This window comes from Staurois parvus, unplaced genomic scaffold, assembly GCF_062004578.1.
Source record: "Staurois parvus isolate SC_StPar_1 unplaced genomic scaffold, SC_StPar_1.0 ptg000961l, whole genome shotgun sequence".
NCBI classification, from domain to species: Eukaryota; Metazoa; Chordata; class Amphibia; order Anura; family Ranidae; genus Staurois; species Staurois parvus.
Window position 1 is genome coordinate 1847741 of NW_028318757.1, and position 12218 is coordinate 1859958.

A 12218-nucleotide genomic window follows, 5' to 3' on the forward strand; every position below is an offset into this window, starting at 1 on the left:
ATATTCTCACTCTCAAATTAGAAAAGCTCGGAGACGGGCATATCAAACTGACCGTAAGGATTTATTATCTCCTAAAAAGGATGAGAAGGTTAAAGTAAGTGAGCAACCTGTTAGAATGATAACCCAATTTGGAGCTCAATGGCAAGCTGTGAAACAAATATTAGAAAAACATTGGAAGATTTTAACCCAATGCCCCAAATTGAGTAAGATTGTAGGTGAGCGCCCCCAAATGGTAGCAAGAAGAGCACCAAATCTTGGTGACCTCCTTATTCATTCTGACTATCAACCGCTAAAACAAACATGGTTAAAATCACGCACTAAAGGGATGTATAAATGTGGAAAATGTCAAATCTGTAAATATGTGGATCGTACAGATTCTTTCTATGACTCAAGAAATAGCACTCACTACAAAATTCAAAGTCTTATAAATTGCTCTACAGTAAGAGTATTATACATATTGACTTGTTCCTGTAAAAAGATGTATATTGGCAAGACTAAAAGACAACTTAAAGTACGAATAGGTGAACACTTTAGAGATATCAGATCCAATGATCCTGAAAGTAATCTTGCCCAACATTATGCTAAGCATCATGGAGGTAAATTGGATGGTACAAAAGTGAAAGATTTCTATGCATTGCATTTTCCCCAAAGGAGAGGTGATTTTGATAGGGAATTACTAAGAAAGGAAAAATATTGGATATATAAACTTGATACATTGTACTCAAAGGGGTTAAATGTTGAATGTGATCTCCAGGTATTTCTGGATAAATAGGTTTATATGGATTCTTTGCTTCATATTGCCATTTTATGGCTAATCTGTGGTAATTCTTTATCTCCATTAATGGTTAAATAACATGTTAAAGTATTAAGATAAGCCTTTCTCTTTGGGGAGGTGTTCAATGGCCTGTTGGTCTATATTTGAATACAAATCTAGAAGTGGAAAAGGACTAACTATTAAGCTAATTAGCCTCCTCTCTATTGAAAATAGCTGTATGCTAATAAATGGTTATTTTGAGTTTTAGGTATCTTTGGCAGAATAACCCTGTATTGGGATTCTTTAATCAATATCGCCATCTTGTGGTGGTTTTGTGGTAATTATTATTGCGATTTTAGATACCTTTGACTTAATGACCAGGTCTGGAGATTCTTTCATTAATATTGCCATCTTCTGGTGAATGTGTGGTAATTTTTTATTTATTATTTTTTATCTCCTTTTGCATTGATAGAATTGCCAAGCTTTTCCTCTCTTTGATATATCCAGTTGCCTGTTCTTTTAATTTAAACAATGACCAGCTGTTGTGCTAAGTAATTAGCCCCTTTCTCCCATTGAGAATAGCTGCAAGTTAATTATTTGCATAAACCCACTATAAATTGGAAGCTGAAATGCAGGAATCTCATTGGTCCTGACGAAGCTGAGTGAGATACGCCCATCGGCAAAACGCGTTGACGTCATACGTCAGATACGTCACTTCCGGTCATGCGCACTGGTGATACGCACGCCGACCTATAAGGAGGTAGCCATTTTCACATGCCATGAGTCATGCAAAGGCTGTACAGGCGCCATGAAGAGGTCGGAACCCGCGAAATGTCGGCTGATGTAAGCGGTGGTTCCCTGGATCAATACGGCAGTACCTATGAAGGATTTTTCTTCTTTTTTCTACTACCCATTGCACAGGTGGTGAGTGGACTGTTACAGGACATTTGAAAAAGGTTCCTTGCGATCTATATGATAATATATATCTACTATAGAGTGAAAGCTCTTACAGTGACTATCCTTATATCGTTGTCTTATTACAGGATGGGGACATTATGGTGTTTTACATAGAAACAAGGCATAGTACATATATTGCAACAGGCGGAAGACCTACTGGGCCTTATCTTGTTTCCGACACTAAAGTGGTTTGTAGTCCACATGCCGTGGTGAAGAAACCATTTAAAGCAGACTTCTGCTATTTGCATCTATTTTTCCATCAAGACAACAACAGGGACTCTTTCAATTATAAGAATCCTTACAACTATTCACGTTTATTACAGATTAATGGGCCCCAACCACATGTGCCGGTATAGGGTTGTACTGCATATATATTATGTTTTACCCATATTGCCTTTTATAGGCTCAGGGTCATGCCTCTCTTTTGACGATTACTGTGTCCGTCGCTTTGCATGCATGTGATATGATATACCCTTGGTATAATTTTTGGAAAATCCCCTTTATGGGGTGTAACCTATATGGTAATGATATATGCTTATATATATATAGCATGTGATATTGCATACCTATGGTATAATTTTTGAATATACCTCCTTTAGGAAGTGTTACCTATGTGCCAGTGCTGCCAGTGCTTTAGACTATTGTGGTCATAGCCTCTGTAGCACATATACCTAGACCGGTCTTGGTGTGATTTTAATGGTTTTAGGTCTGTGTGTATTGTCTCATACTGAGGTGATGGTAAACCAGGGCGATTGCCCATATGTCAATCATTAATGTGAAATAAAGCATAATTTTTTGGAAATTTTTCTGAGTATCACATTCTGTTCATAATGTAGCCGCTTTTCTGTGAATTTCTTTTCACAAACCCCCTTTTTGTCTGCATGTTTTTTGGCTACTGGATGGAAGCCATATATTGGGTGATACAGTAACTTATTTTGGAACCTCTAAAATCTACCTTTTACCTATTGTCCTTTCCAGTGGACTGCAGGGCAGGGCAGTGGAGCTCCCACTTTCAGTTCTCCTCTTCCTTCCTCCAGCAAGACCCCCCTTCTCCGGGGCCCTCTCCCAGCAGCACCTCTCAGTACTCCATCTTCCACTGACTCCCTTGCTGGCCAGGCTCTGTCATATTTATGGGCTGGTCTGTCACATTGCCAGGCATGTGTTGCTATAAATATAGTGTTCAAATATCAAAAATGCATGCTAAAGATAGAGTGCTAAATCAGTGACTGGCTACTATGAAAATAACCAATGCTTATAACACTCAGCATTAGAACTACTGTATGAATATAACTAATGTACAATTGACAATAAATAAAACCAAATATTATTTACAAACCACGAGCAGACAGAATGCATGAAATGTGCAATTAAGGTGTGTGCAAATCTAAATATACAATATAAGATGATTGGTTTCACAAAAGTTTACAAAAATAAAAAAGGGTTCATGAAATGAGCTCAATGTACCAGTCTTTAGAAAATTGCAAATAATTTTGTATTTTTTCCATTGTCTGTCACAGGATCTGATCTTAAAGTGTTACTAAGCCCATAACCCTGCATTCACTATATCTGGTCTCCCACAGTATACATAACATGGAAATGCAATTATTTTAGTAAATATAAACTGCCGAATACCTAAATACCTTTTTTTCATCAGCAGTTAGAATAGATCCAACAAAGCACTAATTAAAGCTTGTAGGAAGAGTTTTCATTCTCCCCTGATTGTCCTATGAGGTTGAATAACCCCTGACCCTCTGTATGGAAAGCACTGATTGGCCTGTGCCAATCACATGCACCCTCCGAAGAAAAAAAAAACTCTCTAGCAATGCACACCAAACTGAGTAGGTGCAGCTTGCCCCAAGACTCCGTTCTATCAGCAGATAGAAGGGGAGGATCAGAGAAGACAGGATTAAACATCCTTTTTACACAATGCAGAGGATTAGACCTATAGGTTTCACAGTGAGTATAACAAGCATGCTTTACTGCATATACAGACTGATTTTACTGTTGTGGTTTTAGTAACACTTTAACTTATTTTTTCACTGTCTGCGGTGCTGCTTCTGCTGTGCAGTGTTTTTTACAATGGGTGGGATTTATATAATACAGACCAACTTGCTTTGCTCAAAGGAAGCGTGGGCAGTGGGATTATCAGCTTCTACTGTACTGTATATGCACTTACCAGCCACTTTATTAGGTACACCTTGCTAGTACCAGGTTGAACCCCCTTTTGCCTGCCTTCAGAATTGCCTTAATTCTTTGTGGCATAGATTCAACAAGGTGTTGGAAACACCTTGACATGATAGAATCACACAGTTACTGCAGATTTGTTGCCTGCACATCCACATGAACCATTGATAGAAGGCAGGATGGATCCATGCTTTCATGTTGTTTACGTACTGTCCGTGATACTTTTTTTATTTGCACTAACATACAATTTTGAGGACAAGCTTTCGGGGTATGTCCCCTTCTTCAAAGTCCAAACAGTACTATTACAAATCACAAAGTTTAAGCAGAATGTTAGAAGGGATTGAGAAAAAAAAAAAAAAAAAGGCTACAGATAAGATACATGAAAAGCGAGGGGGGGGAGGGATACTACACTCACACAGAGGGGGTCAAGCTTTAGCTAATAGTCATAAAGCTGTCGGATAATGGTTGAGGAATCCCATGTCCAAGTTAAGGCCGTTATCTTTTGTGTCAAATAGAATTATCATTCTTAGTTCAAATGTTTTTCTTTACTGGATGGATTTGAATTTTCCTTTCAGAACTAAAATATTGAGGTCTTCCATATTGTGGCCTGGTTGTGTGAAATGGTGTCCTACAGGTGTGCAGAGGTCATCTTCTTTATGTTCCTTGATGGTATGTCTGTGCAAATTCATCCTTGTTTGCAACTTCTGTCCTGTTTCGCCAACATAAGATCCTTTGCTGCATTTTCTGCACTGGATAAGGTATACAACATTACTGGAGGTGCAGCTGTGTATGATCCGGAAATATTGAAGATTCCTTTTGAGTGTCTGACACTTTTTGATGGATTGATTTGGTTGCACAGCTTGCAGCGTTTCTTATTGCAGGGTTTGCTTCCATTATTTGTGACATCATAATCAGAAGGAAGTTTCCTACTGATTGGTTTATTTCTGAGGTTGGGGGGTTGTCTGAAAGCCAATATTGGGGGTTGCTGGAATACTACTTTCAGAGTTCCATCCTCTGTTATGATGGGTTGTAAATCTTTGATTATTTTTCTTATTCCTTCTAGTGCTGGGTTGTATGTGGTTACTAGAGGTACACGGTTGTTTGTTTTTTTTTCTCTTTGTACTGAAGTAGATTTTCCCTTCGGGTTCTCAAGGCTGTGTTTATGCTGGTGTTGATAGTTTTGTCCTTGTAACCCTTCTTATGGAAGGCGTCTGCTAGTGTCCCGAGATGTTTATCTCTTGGGTCAGAACATACTCGGTGGTATCTACTGGCCTGACTGTGTATGATGGCACGTTTCGTGTGTTGTGGTGGAAGCTGGAACTGTGGAGGTAGTTGCATCTGTCAGTGGGTTTCCTGTATATTGAGGTGTGAAGCGTATCATCCCTGATGTATACTGTGGTGTCTAGGAAGTTGACGTGTGTGTTTGAGTATTCCATTTTTAGTTTGATTGATGGATGAAAAGTGTTCATCAATGAGTAAAATTGTTTTAGATATTCTTCACCTTCTGTCCATATGATGAAAATATCATCAATATAGCGAAAGTATGGTTTTTGTTCCATGCTGTTCAGGAATTGTTCCTCCAGGTCAGCCATAAATAAATTTGCATATTGGGGTGCCATTTTACTGCCCATACATTGAAGATAGATGTCTTTATTGAAAGCAAAGTAGTTGTGTGTAAGTATGAATTCAATGAGCTGTGTAACATCCTCAGAAGTGTATTTGTTGTTTGGTGAGGATGATAAAGATCTGTGACATGCAGCTAATCCATCCTTGCGAGGGATATTACTATACAGGGATACTACATCCATAGTCACTAGAAGTGTATTAGTTGATAATTGCTGTATGTTGTTGATCTTGTTCAGAAAGTCAGTTATGTCTTGCAGGAAACTAGCAGTATTTATGACTAACGGTTTTAAAAAATTTTCTACTAAGCCTGAGATTTGTTCGGTGAGTGTATTCATACCTGTTATGATGGGTCTGCCTGGATTTCCTGGCTTGTGGACTTTGGGCAGCATGTAGAAGTCCCTGATTTCTGGATGATTCGGAATCACATTTATAAGTTCTGAATGTACGTGGGCTGGAAGTATTTTAATGAGACCTTTTAATTGCTTTGTAAAGTCCTGGGTCAGATCATAATCCAGTTTTTTATAGTAAATGGCATTTTCCAACTGCCTCTGGCCTTCTTGTATGTATTTGTTTGTATCCATCACAACAACTGCTTCTTTGATGGTGATGGCCTGATTGTTGTGCAAATCGTGTATAGCCCTTCGCTCTAGTGGTGAAAGATTGTACAGAATTTTCTTTTGCTGGGTGGATATCAGGGATGTAGCTCGCAATCTGAAGCTATCAATATAGGTGTCCAGTTTGGGGTTGGGTCCTTGTGGAGGTGTGAAGCAGCTGTTCTTTTTCTTTGTGTAGCACTCCATTGTCCTAGGATTCCTTTCATTATTGTGGAAATATTCTTTGAGCCTTAGTAAATCTATCCAGGAAAGAAAAACAGTTGAACTAAGAATGATAATTCTATTTGACACAAAAGATAACGGCCTTAACTTGGACATGGGATTCCTCAACCATTATCCGACAGCTTTTTTGACTATCTATTAGCTGAAGCTTGACCCCCTCTGTGTGAGCGTAGTATCCCCCCCCTCCCCCCTCGCTCTTGGTGTATCTTATCTGTAGCCTTTTTTTCTTTCTTCTCAATCCCTTCTAACATTCTGCTTAAACTTTGTGATTTGTAATAGTACTGTTTGGACTTTGAAGAAGGGGACATACCCCGAAAGCTTGTCCTCAAAATTGTTTGTTAGTGCAAATAAAAAAAGTATCACGGACAGTACTCAATTGTTTCTGTCGCAAATGCACTAATACGGCTACAATCACCTCAAGCATGTTGTTTACGTCAAATTCTGGCTCTACCTTCTGAATGTCACAGCTGAAATCAAGACTCATCAGACCAGGCAATGTTTTCCAGTTTTCTATTGTCCAATTTTGTTGAGCCTGTGTGAATTGTAACCTCTGTTTCCTGTTTTTAGCTGACAGGAGTGGCACCGTGCGTGGTCTTCTGCTGCTGTGGCCCATCTGCTTCAAAGTTCAACGTGTTGTGAATTCAGAGATGGCATTCTCCATACCTTGGCTGTAACGAGTGGTTATTTGAGTTACTGTTGCAATTCTATCATCTCCAACCAGTCTGCCTATTCTCCTCTGACCTCTGACATCAACAAGGCATTTTCCTCCACACAACTGGCGCTCATTGGATATTTTCTCTTTTTCTGACCATTCTCTGTAAACCATAGAGATAGTTGTGCTTAAAAATCCAAGTAGATCAGAATTTTTTTAAATGCTCAGACCAGCCCATCTGGCACCAACAACCATGCCACATTCAAAGTCACTTAAATCCCCTTTCTTCCCCATTCTGATGCTCGGTTTGAACTTCAGCAAGTTGTCTTCACTAGGTCTAGATTCCTAAATGCATTGAGTTGCTGCCATGTGATTGACTGATTAGCAATTTGTGTTACCAAGTAACTGAACAGATGTACCTACTGTAATAAAGTGGTATGAAAAAATAAATGATTTTAAGTAAAAGTTTGCATGTGTTTTTTATTAGTATTTTTGCATAATAAAATAATGATAAAGACATTTTCATAAGATGACTGTCTATGAAAAGTTCTTTTGTACAAAATATAATTTGTGGATAGGCTCTTTCTAATGTTTGGCAAGTGCTGTGTCTTATTTCAGAAAGCACAGGAGAAGAGTTTTATACCATTTTTGTCAAAAAACAAATATGGATATCTAGGTTCTGACTTTGGTGTGACCAGTGGGAATCAATTTTTCTCTTTTGACCCTGTCATGTAGTGAATGCACGTTCTTCTGAAAGATCGAGTGGCTCTTAAAATTTAAAAGTTCCATTTTCATATTTAATGCATGTAATTTTATGTACTGATAGTGGCAGGGAACACAGGAAAGATCTGGTGATTAGTGATGGTGCTTTCTGATTTCAGTAAAATATTTACGAAGTGCTATCATGTTATAAAATATTTACATTAATGGTCTTCTGGGCATTTATCCATTTCTAAACAATGTCTAACAGAACAACAGCACAAATGGAAGCATCCACTAAGTAATGCAAGCTGAGCATATTTATTTCATTTGTAAAGAATGTCCATCCCCACTTGCAATAGAACTGTGCTGTGTGCTGTATGAAAGAACCTGTCTGATTTACCAAAATGTGAATTGAGGTGACATGTACCAGTGTTCAATTCAAACATACGTTCATGTGACAAAGTTGCATTTGTTTTACGCACGTAATTAGATGTTTAAAGTTAAAACATGTTTTACGCACGTAATTAGATGTTTAAAGTTAAAACATGGAATTGCAGACCCCATAAGCATCCCTAACCAGAAATAATTTCCAAACCACCTGAAATAGAAAAGGTTAAAAACAAAAGTCAAATTGTCTTAGAAATTTCCTACATAACTAAAATATTTTTTTTTTTAATACTTTAATATAAGAAATATCCTGGGACAATCAAAGTTGACTGGAGACTAGTTGATCTGCCCAGTAAGAGCTGATAACTGAAACTCTACCTGGAAACAGCAGAGGGAGTATCTGACAAGAGAAGACAAAAGAAGAGCAAAGAAACTGCCTAGCCACAACTTTAAAGTGGTAGTAAACTCCAACCTTCCTCAGCTGAATTTCTAAGGCGTTACAGTAAATCATTGTAAAACAAGTGTGCAGCAAATTCAAGCCCCATAGCATGTTTCTTACTTTAGTTTCTGTGTTTATTCATACTCTCCTTTCCAGGTGCAGATGCTGCCGTGCTAACTAGAGATGAGCGAATTATTCAAAAATTCGATTCGGCTGATTCGCCGAATTTGCGGGAGAAATTCGATTCGATGCGAATTTATCTGCCGCGAATTTAACTTATTTAAAGGGTTTCTAGGCTTCAGAGAGCCTTTATATTAGTGCAGAACACTGTACCTTTAATTTAAATGCCCTTGGAGTCTGCTGGGGAAGAGAAATAATACTGTCAGTCAGTATGACATGCAGATGAGTGCCGTCGATCTTAGAATCACCGCACACTTCACTCATTTGGGCAGTCACGGGGCACGACGAAGAATGAAAAGAAGAAGAATGAAAAGAAGAAGAAGAAGAAGAATGAAAAGAAGAAGAATGAAAAGAAGAAGAATGAAAAGAAGAAGAATGAAAAGAAGAAGAATGAAAAGAAGAAGAAGAAGAAGAATGAAAAGAAGAAGAATGAAAAGAAGAAGAAGAAGAAGAATGAAAAGAAGAAGAATGAAAAGAAGAAGAAGAAGAAGAATGAAAAGAAGAGAATGAAAAGAAGAAGAAGAAGAAGAATGAAAAGAAGAAGAATGAAAAGAAGAAGAAGAAGAAGAATGAAAAGAAGAAGAATGAAAAGAAGAAGAAGAAGAAGAATGAAAAGAAGAAGAATGAAAAGAAGAAGAAGAAGAAGAATGAAAAGAAGAAGAATGAAAAGAAGAAGAAGAAGAAGAATGAAAAGAAGAAGAATGAAAAGAAGAAGAATGAAAAGAAGAAGAATGAAAAGAAGAATGAACTATATTACTATATCAGTCTCTAATGGATGCTGGAGAGTTAAACCCCCTAACACCTGCTGCGCCCATTATGAGAAGTTCCCACCGTCCCTGTGCTGAGGTTCCCGGGTCTGCACACCTGCTGCGCCCATTATGAGAAGTTCCCACCGTCCCTGTGCTGAGGTTCCCGGGTCTGCACACCTGCTGCGCCCATTATGAGAAGTTCCCACCGTCCCTGTGCTGAGTTCCCGGGTCTGTACACCTGCTCTGCCCATTAGGAGTTCCCACCGTCCCTGTGCTGAGTTCCCGGGTCTGTACACCTGCTCTGCCCATTAGGGGTTCCCACCGTCCCTGTGTTGAATTCCTGGGTCTGTATGTACACCTGCTGCGAGGAGGAGGAGGAGGAGGAGGAGGAGGAGGAGGAGGAGGAGGAGGAGGAGGAGGAGGAGGAGGAGGAGGAGGAGGAGGAGGAGGAGGAGGAGGAGGAGGAGGAGGAGGAGGAGGAGGAGGAGGAGGAGGAGGAGGAGGAGGAGGAGGAGGAGGAGGAGGAGGAGGAGGAGGAGGAGGAGGAGGAGGAGGAGGAGGAGGAGGAGGAGGAGGAGGAGGAGGAGGAGGAGGAGGAGGAGGAGGAGGAGGAGGAGGAGGAGGAGGAGGAGGAGGAGGAGGAGGAGGAGGAGGAGGAGGAGGAGGGAGGAGGAGGAGGAGGAGGAGGAGGAGGAGGAGGAGGAGGAGGAGGAGGAGGAGGAGGAGGAGGAGGAGGAGGAGGAGGAGGAGGAGGAGGAGGAGGAGGAGGAGGAGGAGGAGGAGGAGGAGGAGGAGGAGGAGGAGGAGGAGGAGGAGGAGGAGGAGGAGGAGGAGGAGGAGGAGGAGGAGGAGGAGGAGGAGGAGGAGGAGGAGGAGGAGGAGGAGGAGGAGGAGGAGGAGGAGGAGGAGGAGGAGGAGGAGGAGGAGGAGGAGGAGGAGGAGGAGGAGGAGGAGGATTCCAGTACAGCAAAAAGATACAATGTTTCAACCGCTGTACATGTGAAGGAACTGTCAGAAATAGCGGAGCTCTCTGCAGGGACACTTTTGCCGGCTGATCGGGAAAAATCCGATTCGTGCACCCGAAGTTGGCTAATATTCGGATTCGGCACGAATTGAATTTTTCCTGAAATTCGAAACGAATTCCACTTCGCCTGGTTCGATTCGCTCATCTCTAGTGCTAACTATTGTCTTCTGTGTCAGATGAGCGCTGGACTTCCTCCCTTTCTTCTTCTCCCAGTCTGTAAACTTGCGCATGCGCAGTAAAATTTAGCCAAGCCTAGGATTTTGCTGCGGGATTACCATGGCAACCGTGCCCCACAAATCAGAGCTGATCTGCTTCTGTGTTACTCCATAATTGGGGTACTAATGTAAGGAGAATAAAGCTTTTATTCTCCATATTAGTACCTCTTGAAGTAAGAATATGAGCAGACACTCTTATATTTTCTGTTTCAATATTTTTATTGTTATAAAAAACAGAACAAAGAAACAGTTATACAACAATCCTTGTAGGCCCTTCCAAGGCACAATATAACTCACAACGCAGGCAAAGTGTATAGCTACAAACACATCTTATATCATTGCATAGAAAATACAGATGGAAACACAGTATAGCATTTCAATCTATCAGACCAATAGATGTCTGCATAGCGGGAAACCATCAGACTAAAGGGGTCAAAAGAATGGGGTTGCCAGGCAAGCCCAGGTGTCAAAACAAACAAACTACAATTTCCTTATAGCCCATATAGAAAAAAAAACATCACACCACATAAAATGGTTATAGCCTGCAACACAGCAGTAATCCAGCAGAGGGCCAAATGATCAATCATCAATTAAAGAAATAAAAAAAGGGGGAAAAACAACTAGGTAAAGGAAAAGAGGAGAAAAAAAAGGGGGAAGGGCAGAAAGAGAAATAGAAGAGAATAGAAAAGATCAGAACAGAACAGAAGCCACCCACATGACCAGCCCCACAGAACAGAGCATCTGTCAACATTAAAACCCAGTTTGCAGGTAATCAATCCACGAGCTCCAAACCCATTCAAATCTAGCAGAAGTATCCCACAGGATGCTGACCAATTTCTCATTGTCCATAATCCAAGAAAGTTTACGTTTCATCAATGCCAAATCAACCACCGGAAACTTCCATGCTGTAGCAATCACAATTTTAGCTGCTAAAAACATAAAATATAGTAAGCTCTGAACAGACCTGGAGACACCTAAAATAGGTTCATAAAGCAGAGCAACTCTAAGGTTCCTAGCAACATTAATCATTGTCACTGTAAAGATCAGGGAGTGAACATGAATCCAACATCTTTTGACCTTAGGACACGCCCACCAGATATGGAATGTCGTGCCAACTTGCCCACACCCCCAAAACAAAGCGGAGAGGTGCCAGGTGTCTTGGAAATTCGCTTTTAACGAATTTCTCCTTACCGTGAGTACTCGCAGTTGGATGCGCAGCAATCCCCCATAAAGCTGTGCGAATCTCGCTTACCACGACTGCAGCTAAACTCCACGATTCCTGCGCCTCCAACTGGTTTAGCTATCTCGAGATGTGGGGAAAATGGAGCTCCAGTTACCTAGGAATGATCACACGACACTCTCAGGTTGCTGTTGGAATTCACATAGAGCGTGTTTTCATTCTCAGCCTCTGGTTTTATTACAAATACACACACGCCCCCCCACGCAGGGGGGGGGGTCAGGTCAATCCCCTCCCACAGAACAATGCAATGGGGAGTGTCTATACACAGAATGT

The 12218-nt window shown here is 40.6% G+C and overlaps 1 protein-coding gene across 1 annotated transcript in view; it reads left to right on the forward strand.

Moving 5' to 3' along the window:
* KCNC4 (potassium voltage-gated channel subfamily C member 4) overlaps positions 1 to 7477 on the forward strand; it is a 236089-nt gene extending 228612 nt beyond the window's left edge. The window contains exon 3 of the mRNA XM_089657077.1: positions 6925 to 7477. Within this exon, the coding sequence (XP_089513203.1) occupies positions 6925 to 7031 (107 nt within the window). The 3' untranslated portion in view covers positions 7032 to 7477. The remainder of the gene's footprint in view (positions 1 to 6924) is intronic.
* Positions 7478 to 12218: the final 4741 nt, after the last annotated feature.